We start from the raw sequence: 19940 nt of genomic DNA on the forward strand, positions 1-19940 counted from the left end.
CTACGAGAACTATCCCCAAATCTACTGTAAGGAAATATTTAGATCATAATTAGATGATGCTGCCTGCCAAAGTATTCCTAGCCTCTGAGAGAATATTTTTGGCTAGGAATAATAAAAAGTGGCCAGATGTGACTAGTATTAGCTAATTTATATAGCTTCTTTTTTATTTTATTCTTATATTCACATCCTTGCCATTCCCACGCAGGTTCTTCCTTAGGACCATACACGTGGTCGCATGTGACCAAAGACTATCACACTTTCTGTAATTTATGTATTCTGTAATTTATGTACTTTCATCACTTCATAATTGATGGTTTTCTCTCGGAAAGAACATCTAGAATGTTGTCCAGTACTTTTTGGTTTTTGGGTGACATGCTCTACAAAATACACTTACTTAAAAGGTGATTCGCTGTACTTCAATTTTCGCTAAAACGGTGCTTGACGGGTCTGTAATCAACCCACTGAAACTCACGTGATAAAGCCCAAAGTTGTTTTACTAAATCCCAGACACCTTTTTGGACCTTATTAAGTGGAGCTCTACAGTGTTTACGTGCTAACGCAAGCTCAGCCTGATGCTCTCGCTCACGCTATGATCTAGAAACTCGCGGCCTCCGTATCCCCCTGGCAAGACTATACGCATCCGTTTTCGATAGTATGATGGCCACTACGTATGTACCATTGATGGAAACATTGAAGCGCGCTAAACAGCATTGTTGGTGCTGCTGCCCATTTTTGTTGAAAACCCTGAAAAATTGCAAAAATTTTAAATGCACGCTACAGAAACATCAAGGGAATCACCGTATTATTACCCTACGGTTTTGATGTAGACTTTGGTAGGATTGATCACCCAGGAGAAACTATAGGCGTTGATTTCTCATTGCCAACCCTAACTAAGTAGTAAAATCACAGCTGTTGAAATCATTAAAGACAGCAGTACATGAGATATAATTTACAAGAAATATACTGAAATAATCGGACTTATAAAAGGTCAAGCATCTAAGGCTGGGGTAGCTGCTGCTGCCGGTGAGGAGGATAAGGATGACCATTATTTGGAAACTGTTAACAACCATGGTGGTGAATTTTTCCCCTGGTTTGCGAGTCATTTGGTGTTTGGACACCCTTTGCTTTATCAACCTTATCCACGATTGCCGACTGTACCACTGTTAAAAGTGGTATTCCCAGACAGTTAGCAAGGAAACAATTGCTTCAGCGCTTGTCGGTTACTCTCTGGCGATATAATGCCAAAATGATCCTGAGGCATTATGGCTTATGCCAAGAAGATGGCATAGACTTGTTGAACTAAGTTATTAATTAAGGTTGTTTTGTAGTTAAGGTAGCTAGTTTTGTAGTTAAGGTAGCTAGACTAGTTTTGTAGTTAAAGTACTTAGTTTGGTAGTTAAGCTAGTTAGAATTTTGTATAGCATATATAAGTATAGTGTACGTGATTAGAACTATTCAGATTCTATTTTCAGATTCTAGATTCCAAGTGTTGTGTCGTGGTGTCGGGACCCCCCTCTATGTACGTAGCTACATCACATGCATACCCACCGTGATATGACAATAAGCTATAACGACTTTAAAAAACGTTGGTGGCTAGGCAAACCGCATTACACGTGGTATGCATGCAAGGGTGGGGCTAGACTTAGGCGTGGCGTGAAAGGGCGTCAGTAGCTTAAGGGCGTGACGCTACCGAGCTTTTAAACTTTTCTGCTACACTACAAGTTGTGTTCAACGCGTTCAAGAATCCGCTGCACTGTATCTGTAACAATTGTCGAATTGACGTCTCGAGCCGCAACAACAACGAATATCATTAAACGTGGTCAACAGTACAATTACGCATGCGTGAACTTATATATAGTGTTACATAACAATGTGTGCATGTACAAGTCAGTATGTTACATTATTCCCCCTCCAGGTCTTGTGTCCTCACAAGTTATGGAGGTACAAAGTCATCATATCTACAAGGGGCTCGTCTTTGGCGTTGAGGGCGAGATGAACTGGTTATAGCAGAGGTCGTGGTATCTCCAGACGAAGTGCTTGATAGAGTTACAGTTGAATTGTTACAAGGATTCACAGCTGGTCCATTGGATGAAGTTGCATATCCTCCCACTGCTGAGTGGACTGGCCGTTGAACTATGTTAGAATAGAGGGGTCGTGCTTGAGTATTGGATGGTAACTGTGGGGCTGGAGCAGCAATTTGTTGTGGGGTACCATAACACAGTTTAAGTCGATTGTGATGGACCACTTTGGGCTGTGCAGAAGATCCTACTAACTTTATTCGATAGTTTACTTTACTCACTTTGTCCAAGACTGTGTACGGTCCTCTCCACTGTGATGTAAACATCCTAGTTTTACCACGTTGCACAACTGGGGTGAACAGCCACACCTGGTCACCAACTTGGAAAGGGACAAACGGTTTCTGCTTGTCATAGCGCTCTTTATTCTGCTTGTGGGCCAACGAAATGCGAGTTCTGGCACTTGAATAAGCCTTATGTAATGACTGATGGACTTCATTTAAAAAGGATGGAACAGTAGTCACTGCATCAAATCTCTGTTGTGTGAAGTCCAAGAATGCTTCAATTGGAAGAACTGGGGAACGACCAAACGTTATGTGGAAGGGAGTGAAGCCAGTTGTTTCATGTATAGCGGTTCTATATGCAAACAACACTCTAGGGAGGTGGGTGTCCCAATCCAGTTGGTGATCACTAATAACCTTAGCTAGCATGGCCTCAAGAGTGCGGTTAAAACGTTCCACTTGGCCATTGCCTTGGGGGTGATAGGAGCTAGTCCTAGTTTGTTCGATTCCAAGTAGGTTGCACACAAATGCCATCAGTTTACTTGTCAAATTGGCACCTTGGTCACTGTGGAGATACAAAGGTGTACCATATCTACAGACAACTTCATCAACAAGCAGTCGTGCAAGGGTTTCGGTATCCGTTGATTTTACTGGGAAAGCTTCAACCCATTTGGAGAACAAGTCAGTCACTACTACAATATACTTGTTACCATTCGCAGTTGGTGGTAGAGGTCCCATAATGTTCCAAGACAATTTCTCAAAGGGGTAGTTGCTGGTGATAGTCTCAAGTGGAGCTTGTGGTGTCATGTGTGGCTGGTTTCTTTTCTGGCACTCTGAACATTCATGAACCCAATTGGTAACGTCAGTTTCGTAACCTGGCCAGTAAAAACGTTCTTTAATCTTTACCAAAGTCTTGTGCACTCCTAAGTGTCCTGACTGGTTGTGAAGTTGTTGTAGGACACTTTTCTTTAAGGTATCAGGGATAACTAACTGTAGGTGGCCCTGTGCTGATGATGAAGGGCAAAAACGTCTACACAATACACCATCTTCCAGAACTGCATGCTTAAGGCCTGGGACCACATCTGCTGGTAGTGGGGAATTGCTATTCAGAGCAGAAATGATCGGTGAGAGCATTTTATCAGCTTGCTGGGCAGTTTTGATGTTAGCTATAGGAGGAGAAAACTGATGGAACACTCCAAGCACAGAATTTGATGGAGCAACACGAGACAAGGCATCTGCGTTTGTGTGATTCTTCCCTGCTCGGTGCTCCCATGTGAAATCAAACTGTTGCAAGTACAACATCCACCTTGTAAGGCGACCACCAACATCTTTGACATTACGGAGAGAGGTTAGTGGGTTGTGGTCGGTTACCAATTTGAATGTAAAGCCATAGAGGTAGGGATAAAACTCCTTAATAGCTCCAACAACCGCTAATGCCTCCCGTTCAATTGTTGAATAATTACGCTCTGGTTTTGTGAGTTGTCGGCTCCAATAGGAGATAACTGTTTCTCCTCCATTCTGATGTTGGCTAAGCACAGCACCAATTGCTAGTTCCGATGCATCGGTATAAAGCACAAATGGAATTGAAAAGTCTGGGTATCCCAGAATAGGAGGTTGTATCAACCGTGACTTTAAGTGATCAAATGCTTGTTGGCAAGGTGTGCTCCAATTAAACAACTTCTTAGGTCCCCGCAGTATTTTGTATAGTGGGTCTGCAATGTGGGCATAGTTAGATATGAACTTGCGATAATAGTTGGTAAGGCCCAAAAACTGCTTAAGCTCCTTAACATTGGTTGGTACTGGGTAACGTGATACAGCCTCAATTTTCCTTGGGTCTGGCTTTACTCCTACCGCAGATACAGTATGCCCCAGGTACTTCACTTCCCGTTGTGCAAAGAGGCACTTGGATAACTTTAATTGTAGATTAGCATGTTGTAATGCTGTAAGTACATTCTCTAGCCGTTCAAGGTGAGTTGAAAAAGATGAGCTAAACACAATAATATCATCCAGGTATATCAAACATTGTTCCTGAGTAAGGCCAGCAAGGGTGCACTCCATGAGGCGCTGGAACGTGGCTGGAGCGTTTGTAAGCCCGAAAGGCATGACATTGAACTCAAAGTGACCCAGCGTGGTTGAAAAAGCAGTCTTTTCCTTGTCATCTTCCTCCAACCCAACCTGCCAATAACCTGCTGCTAGGTCCAGGGTGGTAAAATAGCAAGATCCTGTTAAGGAGTCAATAGTAGAATCAATCCTGGGCAACGGGTACGCATCACCGTGTGTAACTGCATTTAACTTCCGATAATCGATGCAGAAACGCCACGAGCCATCTTTCTTCTGCACCATTACCACAGGAGATGACCATGGGCTGCAACTTGGTCGAATTACATTCTGTTCTAACATACGGTTAACTTCAGTGTTGATAGTGTCTTTCAGTGCCACAGGTACACGGCGCATGGGTTGACGGATAGGAGGCCCGATAGTTGGGATGGAGTGTTTTACTGTTGACGTGCAGCCTTGGGGTCCTGTGGTTGGTGCAAATATACCCTGGAATTTTGTCAGAAGATTTAGTAACTGGTTACGTTCATTTGCAGTTAAGTCTGGAGTAGCGATATTGTCAAAACTAGGTGGATTGTTGGATGGATATGGCAGGTCCTCTGGAGATGCTGAATCTTGTATTGATACAGATAAAATGTTGTCCTCTGGTGTCGCTGCACCCAATCTCATTCCTTGAAAGATTGTCACAGGGAAAGGGCTAGTGTTCATCACCTGGATGGTCACGTTGTTATTTTCTATCACACCTAAGGAACAAGCTAGATAAAGATGAGCTGGCAGTGATGGTGTTGGCTCTATTAGGACAGTTACTCCATTCTTGTGGGTGGCTTCAACCCTTCCTGACAAAAGCTGAATAGACCTTCCTGGTATTTCTATATCACTCACTGCACGCAGGATAGTATTCACAGTATCAGAACATTGGGAAACTGAAGTTCTCTGGCTCAACACAATAGGAATAGAAGTCCCAGTGTTACCCCCAAATGACAAGGTGTTGTTGCAACAATCTAATATTGCACCATGTGTCCGCAAAAAATCTGCTCCAAGTAAGCAGTCTACAGCCAAGTTCCTAACAACAATGAACTTCTGGTTTGTTGCAAACTCACCCAATAGTATGTCAGCACATACTTGACCAATGACATCCAAGGGGGAGCCATTCGCACCTACTGCTATTGTCTCTATAGCGGTGATTGGGATATGTCTAACTATGTGATGACTTACTACTGACACAGCAGCACCAGAATCCAGCATGAATTTAATAGGTGTAGTATGTATGCAGCCATTAACAGAAAAAATTGAGTTTATATGTACAGTGTCTGAAAGTGTTTGGTGGATTTCATTTAAGGCCTCGGCCAACCCCCCACCTTCCGGGCTGACCTCTCCTCGTTTAAAGGACAGTCCCTTTGTAGATGTCCTGGTTCCCCACATGTCCAACAAAGCCACTGCCTTGGTGGTCTAGGCTGACGATAAGATACTCTAGGTGGCTTAAGTTTGGTTTGCAAAGCTTCGAGCTGTTTTGTCATTTTCTCCATTAGTATTTCCAACTGACCATTCTGTTGTGCTGGCTGTTTGTGGATTGCATTGATGTTGTGCACCTCTTCCTGAGCAAACTCAAAAGAAAGAGCATACTCAGCGTCAGTTGCATGCTTGACAGCTTCATCGAGCGTACCGGGTTGGCCCTTAAGGAGCAATTGGCGGCAAATAGGAGGTGATAAACCAGTTAAGAAACGCTGCAGAAGTATTGCAGAGCTGAGAGCTTCAGTAGGGTAAGATTCAACAAACAACTTTTTTAATTCCACTACAAAATCTCTAACCTTCTCACCCGGGAGTTGATGCCTTGACATAAACAGTTGTCCTGCAGTTAATGGGTCTCTCACCAGCCCAGCTTGTTTCATCAGGGCCTTTTTTAATTGCTCCAAATTACCACGAGTAGTATCATCAAGGCTTACATAAATATCTACTAGCTTACCCCGCAGTAGACTTGGTAGTATCAGCTTCCGTTTAGCCTCGTCCCACTCCTTGGCTTCGGAGACCAGTTCAAATCGTATCCATGACCTCTGGAAATCTTCCACAGTGATCTCTGGAAGCGGCAAATCAAACTGCTGTGCCATCGCTGTAACCTGAGAGCAATACAGGAAACGAAAACAACTTGAACTCTAAATAAAGCCTACTCGCCTGTCCGGGTACCGTTATCGCAACTGATTCACCACGGTACCACAGCTTGTTTGGTTGTTTACGAAGAGTTCAGGCGATCCCACTCCTGTCACCAGTGTAACAATTGTCGAATTGACGTCTCGAGCCGCAACAACAACGAATATCATTAAACGTGGTCAACAGTACAATTACGCATGCGTGAACTTATATATAGTGTTACATAACAATGTGTGCATGTACAAGTCAGTATGTTACATATCTACTGAATTTAACCGGAATGAAGGTAACTAGTATCATACTGTAGTTAAGGACAAGTATGCACAGCTAGTTATGACAGAGGCGACTCATCACTGATCGTCACGGCATGAGGCGAGCCGTGTTTGCGCTGTGATGGAACTACGGCACGCATTTTGACCGACACGGCCGGATTTTCATGCCAGCAGGACATATTAGCTAAAGTTGTACATGGTACTAACAGAGGCGTAGCCAGAAGTCTAGGGCCTAAAATAAGGGTAATTCCGGACACTCTTTGATAAAATCACTCTAACACTACACTCACGAGTTAGCACAATTTCTAGGGACCGTTTTAAAGCCTATCTTATGGTGCACCTGCAGTACAAATTTTGTTTCGCTACAATCAACTGCTGAGGAGTTATGAGCGGAACTTTAACAGCGTGTAATTGATACAACATGTGGTTAATTCCGGACACTTCGAATAACAAACAAGTAGCACCTTCTACAGGCTACCAGTCCTCTTTATAAGTATAGAGACTAAAGTACCACTCATCTGGAGCTTATAAATCCAGTAGAAAGTTCATACCCTTTGGGAGGAAGCAGCAGTGCGTATTTTAAAAAGTTTATGCATAGATCCTTTACACTCCCAAAAAAGGATCTATGGTTTATGTAATTCGCAAATATCAGTTTTCTTTGTATTTCAACCGAACAGCTGCTGAAAAATCTACTGCCACTCCGCCTGTGCTGCATGGATTCTTATGATTTTTGGTATGCCAATACCTGAGGATATGATCTTCATAAAAATGAAATTATGAGCTTGGGCCAGCGTTGAAACCGGGTCGGGTCAACCGGGTCACGTTTTCTCCGGGTCTGACCCGGTTTACAAATTATCCGGGTCTGACCCGGATTGGATCACGTGAGAAACGAAATTATTCGTTTGACGTCGTGGAAACTTATAAACGCTATAGCGTAGCTCTTTCGTGAGCCACGCCCACTAATCGCGTTACAAACATACGCTCAGCTACGCCCATTTATTAGTAAGTGCAGTATGTAGCACGAAACTGAGGGTATCTATGGTTTGGTCTTCAACCTACAACTAGGCTGAAGTTGCAATTCTAAAAGTCTGGATCCGCCCCTGTTTACTCAACACGAATCGAACGCTCGAAACACAGCTCTTATCGCACGCCTCGACTTTAATTAATCCAGGTAAAATCCGGGTCAGTGGGTCATCCGGGTCAGCAGTAGTGACCCGGTTTCAACGCTGGCTTGGGCTGTCTGGTTAGATTAATATTTTCAAAGTTTTTAAACAAAAATACCCGTGATTACGTTACAAATTCGCGTGGTACTTCGCGATGGAATAATGGGTTCGCTTCAATTTTGGTTTGTAGATAGGCCATAGGATACTGCATTAGCATACCAAATTATAGGCGCAGAGATTCTACCATTGTTGCACGATATAAGTGTCCGGCATTAGCCGCTGTTCAGAATTATCCGCACTTACCTAACTACACAAATTGATTTTGTAGTATTAAATTTAAAGTGTGCAGTGATAAAATAATGTGATCTCAGATTCAGCCTGATTTCCCTGGGAAACATGCCCCCAGACTCTCCTTAATTTACATTAACGTTTGGACTGCTCACACATCAAGGTATGGTTGCTTTTCCTCTACATAGCAATGGCGGATCCAGGATGGGGCATTTGGGGCAAATGGACCCCTGTGGGAAAGACATAGCTACTTCTTTTTCTATATACTTTACCAAAATCGATTTATATAAGTCATGAAAACTGCATTTTACCATCCTTTGTTGCAAACTCACCTGAATCCAACATTAAAAGAGGTTAAAAAGCAGTCAAACACTCACCCGGCATCTTCATACTTACAAAGCACCTCTAAAAATAATTATTATATTGCTGGTGTTTAATAGTTTCATTAGTTTCATAGCTTTTTAAACAGTTTTAAAGTCTTCACAACCATCTCCAAAGGCCATAATGACAAAAATCAACCTACTGTAATAAGGAGTGATCATTGCTGCTCAAAAAACTAGCAACTAACAGGAGGACCTGCTCTCTCCAACCAACCACAATTTAGCCTGTTTGTGCCCTCCTGCCAGCTTCTGGATCCACCCCTGCATAGTACAATGTAGTTTAGCCCAGGCATTGAAAAAAGATTAAATATGCACCTCACCAGAAAGGTGCTTCGTTTGCTTCTGATACATACTGTAGGCGTCAGTTACTTGAGAAAGTGTGCAGCATTAAATAAAAGTTATTTTAGGCACTGGCCATAACCAGGGCCCAGGCCCGGGCATCAATAATTCGAGATACTCTAATAGAGCAGTCACAGTATTCAGGGAAGTAGTGTAGCAAGCTACGTATGTGTAACTACACATACGTAGCTTGCTACACTACTTCCCTGAATACTGTGACTGCTCTATTAGAGTATCTCGAATTACAAAAAAGGATATCTAACTAGTTGGTGGCAGGGTAGCTATTGTCAGCAGGTAGTAATACCTTGTTCTCCACAGGCACAAATATCATAAGTGCTTGAACTCGTAATATCTGATAAGTGCATGCCTCTGCTTGTATTATCCAACTGATAAGCACCACGAGGGTGGTAGGTCTGAGCTGTCTGGCTCTGTGAACCTACAATTGGGACTTTCAATTCCAAATTGATATTCATTGTAAAAAGGGGTTTCAATATGCAAGACTAAGTAAATAGCAATGGACGATATCCACAATGATGAAATTTGATGTCATAATTGACAAAATGGCTGTGTTAGTGTGGGATCTTCAGAGATTTTAGCACACAGTATTCGAAATGAATGTTGTCTATGGTTTTCTATACATGGAACTATGAGATAATAAAGTTAAAAAGTAGTACACGTACCGTGACGATGCAAAACACGTTCCAACAAGAAAAACAGACCAAAAATTTTAAATTCGGACACAACTAAGCTTATTTGTATTGCATTATATACTGTATGCCTCACCTTCATCCTTTTTCAAATTTATAAATGCTATGATAGGGAAACACTATCTTGCCCAATCTGAATGCCTCCCTGTACAAAGTCCCCACACTAGCACAGCCATTTTGTTTTGTGATGTCAGAAAACGTCATTGCGGATATCGTCCATTGTAATGCCATTCCAAATAAGTTCTCTGTTTCTAATCTTCCAACATGTGGTTCATTTCTATTGATTGGCAATCTTTTCAAGCTGGTGTCATGTTTGGCGTCTAATTGAGCATCTAATATTTAAGACCATTCAGCAATCAAATATGTATCCCATTACAAGGGAGCTCAAACATGGAATGAAGAGTAGCAAAACAATGGAACAAGTAAAGCTTGTCTTCTGCAAATTTAACTGCATTCATATGCATACAGCACTCTTTACATTGTAATTATTCTGCACGACACATGATAGTGATGGATGAGGATTAGTAGAGTGAGCATAAAATAGGATGCACACAAAACTATCTATTTGAAGGCTGACTAAATTCATTGTGTATTTTGTGATTTAAACTAATTAGACATAAAAGACAAATGAAGCTTCTATATATACCTTCTAGCTATGTACCATTAGTTCAGGATAATAATGGTCAGCCATTAGACATTTACCTATCAGCTATTTCACACTTGAAGGACCACCAAATAACTTTGCCTTGATGTGGTGGTGAAGTATTGTATGGCTATTTTAATATCTTATGTGTTAACTAAAGTTAAGTAGTGGATGCTTGTTATGGTTCATAACTGTGTTATAAACACTGATTTGTATAACACTGGCGGTAAACATTTGATACACTATACTATAGAGGACTTGCAGCGTGATGTAAATCATCGTAATTGCTAAGCAACCTTAGCTGTCGGCCATGTTTCGGGACAGTGTTTTGGCTGAAAATCGCTTTCTCAGGATTTGATACAGGCTGTAATGAAGCGAATCAGTGTTGAGTTGTGTTGTAAATACCACCCAGCTCGTTAAAAAAGGCGACAAAGTTAGAATTGGTGAGTAATGTATCGAAATTTAATTAGCCACCTATTTCACGAAGCCAATGATAAGATCTTCTATTTCGAAACCAGCCCCGCTTCCCAGTGCCACTATACCCAGCGCTTAGTGAATAAATCTCGTTACCTTCATTCTGACCCAATATGCGCCATAGATAGTTGTCCCGAAACATGTCTGCCTAGCAACAGTTGCTTCACGCGTGCAAGTCCTCTATAATACATACTAAATACTATACAGTTGTGGGTAAAGGCATACAGTAGTAAAATACTGTTACATAATATTATGATTATAACTATTGTAGCTTGTTATAGTAAAGGTTTGAATGTATAATTTAATTTTGGGATTATAGGGTATTCTCATTTATACTACACTGCTCAGCAGTTTAATGGGATTCATGGTAGTGGATGCAATGCCAGATGGAGCTCCAATAGAAGCTTGTGCAAATCTTGAACCAATGCATTCCGACAATAGAAGAACCCCAGGATCACCCTTAGCTGCTATAATCCTTAGTGATTTTCCTGGACTTATGTACATTCCTGGACAGAATTACACAGGTGAGTGTAGATAGTTAGCATCTTTCTTGTGTATATGATACTTGTATACAGTCACCGTTGATGCTACCATTGGTAGTCTTGGTTTCAGAGGTTTCATGATACAGGGGAGAGCAGCTGCTGATTTGAGTCCTGTAGGAACATTTGCTGCTTCTGGTACAGACTACCAAGCAGTGTGTGATAACAATGTATGGCTGTGATACATACAGATGTACATGCATGCATACAACATCATTTGTAGTAGAGTCAACATATTATGTGTATACCTACAGACTGCTGCCACACATACCAATCGTGATTTCAAGGGTGATGTTCCTCTTACCTGGACCGCACCACCTCCAGGAACTGGTGCAGTTATATTTAGGTATGAAAGAGACAAGTAAATAACATGCATGGTGATATAGTGATCCAGTCATAATTCTTAAAACTATTTCTTCTTCCTTACTACTCCAATGTAAAGTAGTATACTCATAGCAAATTGTATTACCTTTTGTTAGGTGATCATTTAAGCATCCGTAATTATTTCCAGATGGCCTTGTCTTCTTCCAATGGTGACCCATGTCTCATGTTCTTCAAGTACATGTTCACCATCCATTTTCCCAAAACTTCTGGCTGCATTATTATATAGTTATACAACAGCTACGAGTGCTCTGCCTGATATAAACGCACGAGCCTGAGGGCCGTTAGGCCCGAAGGCAAGTGCGTTTATACGAAGGCAAGTGCGTTTATACGAAGGCAAGTGCGTTTATACAGGCAGAGCACGAGTGGCAGAGCACGAGTGCACATTATATAACTGTTATGTACCACTCACCTAATAAGTGGGGAGAGTCTCACAAGACAGCTGTAACACTTATAAAGGCCAGGTTTCTAACATCGATTGTGGGTAACCAAGCCAGACGTTGCAATGACGTTCCCCCTGCAGTACTGCAGCCACCTGAGATATTGAAAGCTAGTACGCTATGGGTTATATCACTAACCTGCATTCGCTGTTCAACTCTCATTATGTAGTGCTCAGCATGTCAGTGTGATCACTCAATCGCCATATAGACTAAGCACCAGACTAATCACCATAGTGATTCTCTCGAGTGAAAAAAGTAGCTAAATAGACGTTTTAAGTAAACAAAACCTAACTACTAAACGATACTAGTCTAATTCTTACTATTCACACTGGCTAAACTCAAATCTGGTGGCATGACAAAACTGGTTACCACAATCAAACGTAAAGGTTAGTATTATTTAGAATATATTTGTTTTATTGAGTCATTGTCGAAGTGGACTACAGTTTAATCTGGGCTAAGATGGCACCAGACTAGTAAGGTATGTAAGTACGTATATATATATATATATGTAGACTAGAGTTGTGGCCACCCGCGTTGGCTTTTTCGATCGCCATTGGCTGCTTGTGAACATTATACGTATTGGTGACGTTATGGCCCACAATCGACCTTTACATGTCAGGCTATAAAAGAATTCGAGTGATCTGTGAAGTGTCTTTCCACCTATTAGGTGAGGTGTCGTAGTGGTCTTCGCCACCGGCACTTGTGCTATGCTGCACAAAACCGCAGCCAGTGCAATATACAAATATTGCACTGCGGTCGGTGCATTATAACTTATAATGCACTCGTTGTGGTCTACAAAACCGTAACCAGTGCATTATACGTTATAATGCACTCGCTGCGGTCTGCAGCAGTGCAATATACTAATTATGGCACTGGCGGTGCCTTTGAACTGCCCATGCAGAGTGGTATATATGTAGTTAACTTGTATTGCATGTAAAATGTGGTAGCCTCAAAGTTTAACTTGCCACAAATATTTTCAATTTTATGATGTGCCACAGGTTTTCAATTGTGGAACAGTTTTCAGTGTTTTGGACCCGCCAAAACAGTCAAAGGATTGAAGGTAAAATATACTATAAAGTAGAGTTGGTAGTAATTTTAATGTCGAAGCTTTAGAGAATGTCTATATACAGGACAAGAATTTTCTTACTGTAGTAAACATAGGCGGCAAAAATGGGGGGAGGGGGGCTAGGGGGCTAGGGGGCTGAAGCCCCCTTCAGTAAGATATTATGCCAAAATTATCCTTCTTGGAGTGGGGCTGAAAACTGTAATAAAGATCAAGATACTCTAATAAAGCAGTCACAGTATTAGAGCAGTGTATAGCGAGCTAAGTAAGGATTTTATTTAGTTTATCAGCTATAAATGTGTGGCTGGTGAGGTGGGCAGCTATTGTCAGCTGGCTATGACCTTTTTTTTGGTCTCACCTTACTAAACCAGACACAATGTAGTGCCTCAGTTCATTTCCACCCTTGGTCAGACCCCTCTCCCCCCTCATATAAACTACTTCCTCCGCCACTGGTAGTAAATATATACTAATAATTATGTGTCTGCAAATGTTTCCCATCATGAATTTAGATGTTGTTAGTAAACTGCAAATCTTTCCAGAATGAAATATTTGCATTGTACCATATCAGTTCAATGCATATTCTGTACAACATGAAAATCTTCAAAATTAACAATAAGTGTGTCTAGTATCCATCCTTTCATAACCACATCAATATTGCAATAGCTGTGACATTTGACAAAGTAAATAATGAATAATAATATCACATCAGACAAATTAAATAAAACTGAACTCAAAGCAGGTCCTTGTTTATGAAATATAATCATACTGATTTGAAATGATCACAATGAAGTATAGTTGATGCTGTACTACTGTACAGCAGGTTATTGTTGTGAGGTCCAAATTTTTGTGAAGCTGTAAATGCGGCCTCCAGCATAAGTTCTGCAATTGTGAAATCTGCTAGATATAAATGATTTCTCCATAATTCTATGCATCTCCTTGAATATATGGAAACATTAAGAATACAGAAAATACAGGCACAGCTCTACTCACTCAAAAATATAAGAAACTCAGAAATTTTTGCAAGTTAAGTTGATTCACAAATTTCATAAAAATTTGGACCTTGCACACATAATCAGTTATACAGTATGGGGTTCTGTCCACGAATTCCTGAGTGGTGGCCTAAAGTTAACATAAACCAATATGATGTATTAGAGTATATTACATAAGCATCAATGATAATCTAAAAATTGTACTGGTCAGATTTAAGAGAGTACTGGTCAGATTTTAGAGATACTGGTCACTTTGAACCACTGCCGACCAGTGTGGGCAGAACCCTGCAGTACTAAAACTATAAGTGCCCAGTTAATGTATTTGCTCTATATCTGATAGACATGTTATCCAAAAAATGTAATATTACAGTCATAGAATACTTTCAATATTGCAGGCTACTAATTCAGGGTGTGCATTTATTTTGTAGAAAGAAATGATACTGCCTCGTCTAGTCCTACTCCATCAATGACTACGACTTCACCTGCTATGACTGCTACCTCATCTATGACTATAACTTCACTTGTTACATCAACAGCTACTGTGTCACCAACACCTACTAACAACATAGGTATGCTGTATGATACAATAATTATTAGAAGTACACATATGTGAGTCATTGGGCAACATACATCCACCCTTATCTGACTGACTTGGCCAGGTCAATTTTAGGCATGGCAAGGAGAAAATAAAATAGAACTACTTACAAAACTAAAATTTGGTAGCTATGTAAATTAAAAACAATCCGGATTGATTGTCCATTCTTTAGAGTTTCTACCATAAGAAATTCTCTGGGAAACAAAGATCAAGGCTCTGACCATTTTGTTCAAATGTCCTCTAGCACTTGTTTTACAAACTTGTTAGATAAGACCAATCACAAAATATACTATATAAGCGACGTACATACATAATACCAAGAAATTATATTAGAGGAGTCTCAGAGTATCTAACCCTGCATAGGTCAGTCAAAATATCCTGTAGTAGACTAAAGAGCTGACTGCAGTTTCTCTCTTCATTGAACAGCAATTCTGGGCAATGCACAGAAAAATTGTGAATAGCACTTCATTCTTATGATTAGTTAACACATCTGTTGGAAACTATTACTCTTCTCTAATCATCACAGTACAGTAATATAGAATAGTAGAGGTTTTGGGTTTTCTTGCAAAATATCACCGCTTCATTTTTTCTTTATACCAACTTGGCACTATTGGTTAGGCATAGCCAAGACCAAAGATACTCTCAGAGTGACTCCAAATCCTTGCACCAAGTTTTAAAGATTTCCTGTTTTCTACTTTAACTCACTGATGCCTTTGCAACTCCACTACAGTTAGCATTACGAGCTTGATTTCTTCACTACTCAGTATTGGGCCTGAGTATCATTGTGCTTGATGCATATACAACTAGTTTGTTTGATCCTTCTCCAAACTTGTATGTGACATTAAAACATGACGCTACGTACAACAGTACATACATAGCTCATCGTTTTATACTGCTGAAATAACACAGGTACAGCAACACAGGACTGACAGTCACATAAATGAATGCAAACTTCTCTAACCTCTCGTATCATTTCTACACTTGTGAAATTAAACCATTAATAAGTGATGTCATTTCACAAAAAGGAATGAAATCTTGTGCAAAACAGTTAATTAGCTGTACAGTATGACAGTTACTGTATGACAGTTACTGATTGCTGTGACCAAAGTGCCGATAGCTAAATGCAAACAGTGATGAATAAAAATCTAATCCTTTCAGATTAGTCTTGCTCTGCTCCTAGTCAAATCCTTTCAATTATAATTGATTAGTCACTCGGATGCCTCTTTTACTCTGGGTTTAATTCTTTGATATTTTGCTAAATTACAATCTGACATTATTTAGAATTTTTATTCTTAGCCACACATTACACCTTTAGTCATGGTTGCCAGTTATTGGTATACTTTCATTGTCATGCTCTGTTTCTATAGCAAAGCTGTTTAGTACAGGATAGTATACTAATGCTGCTGGGAGGTGTTTTGCCTTTTTGGCATTATTATATAGTAAATATGTATCTATTGTATAGTAGTAATCAGATCACCCAAAATAAAATAGCTATAGTTTGAATTATTATTATTATGCTCAACTGCTTTTTAGGTAGAGGTGATGGTGGAGCTGCAGGTATGTAAAAACGTTTGTGCAATTTTAATTGTAAATCATTAATTTTACAGTATAATGACATTTTATTTGTTATACACTGTGTTTGACAGGTCTGCTAACAAATACTACATTGATGCTGTTCCTGGCAATGCTCTTGATTTTGGTTAACTGATGCCTGAATTATTGGTAAAACTTTTTAGCTAAGTACATATCTTAGCATCATTTTTGGACAGACATTTGTGTAGGAACCATGTACTTAGCTGCATTGTATGCATACAAAATTAATATTATGTATAACTTTAGAACCGTTCTGGGTATATATGGACGTGTACTGTATAACTATAGAAAGAGAGATAGAACTATGTTTGGATTATTATAGTTCCATGTGCTTTAAATATTGCAGTAAACCTGTATGTCATTGTTTAATATACGACTACCAGCCCAGGCCAGGAACAAACACATTGTCGCAAGTGTAACATTTTGCACATATAGCTACCATGCACTGATGGCACGCTGCATGGCTGCATACCTTAACGTTGTGAAGTCACACTGTACTACATACAGTAGTTTACTTACACATTATATTCCATACAAAATGATAAAAGAATATACTGAGATTAGATAAAGTGTTGTGTTCTAAGTGATTTTATCACAAAGTGGCTCAAGTAGTACAAACGAATCAGTGTAATCCCTGGGAAATAGTGATAGTGGGACTATGCATACAGACATGAATCCACGACAGTGACTTATAACCAATCAAACATTTCTATCTTCAATTAAGTATGTCTTGCACAACCACAAAGTGTATGATGGCATGTTACAATATAGCTACACAGTAAAACTAATACTATACATATATTTTATATTATTCCCATGACTGAAAAACTTCAGACTATATAGCAGTATTTAAGTTTATAACGTCTGTTAATAATCATGATGACAAACCCTGAAATTTAATACTTTTGTACGTCGTGTCCAACAATAAAAGATCTTCCTCACATTATGAGACCCACGATATTCTAAGACACAAGGAGTCTAGTCACATGGGGTACATATAAGATACTCCAGTATGGGGATATATGCAACATGAGGGAAGTTACACTTCGGAAGGCTCAGTTTCATATCAACATGTAATTGGCACAATTACAAGGATATGACAGCCATTTTGAAGAGTCACGAGACTAACTACGTAAAATGCGTTGTGCCTATAAAAGGAGCACGCGGTCTGATTCCATTGGCTTTTTATTTGGCTGTGACAGTAGTCGGTGTATCATTATGGCAAACAACGAAGAGTTAGCGAAGACAGTGGAAAGTCTTACAGCGAGCGTCAAGTCCATGCAGGACCAACTTACGACGCTTACAAGCGGGGCCACATACAGTGGCGTAAACTCGCAGTCAGGTTCCGGTCTGCAATACAGCGGTACAGACTCCGATGGTTGTGCAGACGTTGGCGTATAATGACAAAAATTGTCTTTATGCCTAAAGACAAGATTTTATGCCAATCATTTCTTTAACCCTAAAGACAAGATTTTACGCCAAGCTTGTCATTAAGTACTTAATGACAAGTTTTTACGCCACTGTCATTGACATAAAATGTATTTTGAAAATACCTTTACAGGGAAGTATACTATAAAGGGAAGATTTTATGCCAAGCAGTCAAGTTAAAAACAAAGAATTCACATGACTATCCTTACTAATCACGTGATGCCTGCCTAATATTACATAACTGTACCTGTAGGTATCTGTATTCTACCATTTCATCATGCTTTCACTGTTGTTTCATTGTATGCTTTATGTCCCTTTCCTTGCTTTCTTATGCCACAGAAGTTAAATCAGTGGATGATAACAGTGTGTAGAATAGGAATGCATATGCATTTATTAGAATAATTTTTTGCAACAGATCATGTGATCATTGCAACTGTCATGCCATAGATTGGAGATAATTTTAGTGCATGAAAAGAGTGTGTACTGGATAGTTGTCTTGAAAACACAGTTCTACAATTATTGTCATCAAGACCATAGCTCTAGGAATACAAATGTGTGCATTTATTAGAGTTTCCAACACTGAAATTTCCTACTCAATTGGTGAGAAGTTAAGTAGTGGTTGAATGTAGGCAAGATCTTGGATCCCAGCTGTAACTGTCAATTTTCTTTATCATGAAACGTAATTAGTAGAAGTATAACTGATAGCCTTTAACACACTCTAATTGGGTCAGTCATAGCAAAGATATTCATTTAGAAATGCAGACATGGATCAAAACTCTGTGTGGTAACCATCACTTTTGGAGGGGGGAAGGTATAATTTGCTAAAATGTGACGGATTTGCGAAAAGGAGTCTTCCATACATATCCAATTTACGAACTTTGGTAATTCATAACTACAGATTGGCACTTGGACAGCAGTGAGCACCAACATAGGTTGATGGATGAAAAAAAATTCAGGTTTGTATTTGTCTTGAACACTAAGCTAAGATCATATAATCAGATATGTATGAAAGACCCCTTTTCGCAAATCTGGTCACAAATATTGTCAATCATGCCACTATTTTATACCATGCAATTTTGCCGTTTCCCATTCAATAATTGAAATGTTTATTCCAGTAATTGAGTCAATCCGATAATTGACTGCTTATGCTACAAGGATGAAAGATACAGAATAGAATCCCAGACCCAGTGGTGACTTGCTAAGCAACATACAATTCTTGGCATGCGCCAAGGGAGTCACAAATGTATTTTCGTTATTATGGATTTGGAACCTTGCGCCTTCAATGGTACTTGGTGTCTGTCACTTTAAAGTCTGTGGCAGTCTAATATCTGTTTCTGCTTCAATGTTGAACACCAAACAATAAAGGAAACAAGCCAAGGCAAAACATTAAGGACAGCATTCACTGAAGATACCAAAGTAAAACACAACACAGCTACTGTTGAACTTGATGGTTGAACTGTTGAGACTAACTCGTGATTTAAGTGGATATAGCAGTTGTACTGAAAGCAGAGGTTAGTGACAATATAGTCCAGAATAATGTACTACTACCTAGTAAATTGGTAAGATGTATAGTGTGCTACATTGGACTTTGAGCAAGCCTTTAATCACACTATATAGCACTATCTATAAAAGCATCCAGGATATCAAGAATAAAGCAGAGGATTTAGCATTGGCAGGGAACTGGTTTCACTGTTAGTTGCTGTAAAACTGTTAAATGACCATCGTGTGTTGAACTATCAACAATCTGTGTGCATTTTTACAAAATAATTCATAACTGTTGTGTTACACAAGTTTACATGCTGAAAATTTGCATGGATGCCATTTAGGAACTCATAGTTACATGGAAATTTAATCAAATTTTTGATGGCTTTAGAATTTTAGCCAGTGGTCAGATAATCTTCTGATATGTGAAACACAAATACATGTGAGCTCTGATAATTGTTACTGGGCCTGCGAAATAGGGCATGTGAGCACATGATTTTTGCCTACTTTTTCAAACTTTGATCACTCATAACTTTGTACCATTGTGCTATGACAATGCAATTTTTAACGCTTAGTAAGCATTTAATAAGTTTTATGATGCAAGTTATGGAATACAAGTATTCCTTTCCAGTAGTGAGATACAACCAGTACAGTGATCGGGTGTAGTT

The 19940-nt window shown here is 39.7% G+C and overlaps 1 protein-coding gene across 1 annotated transcript; it reads left to right on the top strand.

Moving 5' to 3' along the window:
- The first annotated feature begins 1641 nt into the window (after nucleotides 1-1641).
- On the top strand, nucleotides 1642-16610 carry LOC136257736 (putative defense protein). Its single transcript, XM_066051026.1, has 9 exons — nucleotides 1642-1756; nucleotides 6756-6782; nucleotides 11082-11286; nucleotides 11338-11471; nucleotides 11556-11647; nucleotides 13121-13182; nucleotides 14603-14743; nucleotides 16303-16326; nucleotides 16416-16610. The coding sequence occupies exons 2-9, from the start codon at nucleotides 6777-6779 to the stop codon at nucleotides 16475-16477; spliced, it is 726 nt and encodes a 241-aa protein (XP_065907098.1). The 5' UTR covers nucleotides 1642-1756; nucleotides 6756-6776; the 3' UTR covers nucleotides 16478-16610.
- Nucleotides 16611-19940: the final 3330 nt, after the last annotated feature.

This window comes from Dysidea avara, chromosome 6 (assembly GCF_963678975.1).
Source record: "Dysidea avara chromosome 6, odDysAvar1.4, whole genome shotgun sequence".
NCBI lineage: Eukaryota > Metazoa > Porifera > Demospongiae > Dictyoceratida > Dysideidae > Dysidea > Dysidea avara.

Excerpts from the sequence above, each read along its gene's own strand:
- LOC136257736 (XM_066051026.1), top strand. Across the intron at positions 11,648-13,120 it reads ACTGGTGCAGTTATATTTAG|GTTTTCAATTGTGGAACAGT; the intron begins GTATGAAAGAGA and ends GATGTGCCACAG. Across the intron at positions 16,327-16,415 it reads AGGTGATGGTGGAGCTGCAG|GTCTGCTAACAAATACTACA; the intron begins GTATGTAAAAAC and ends TGTGTTTGACAG.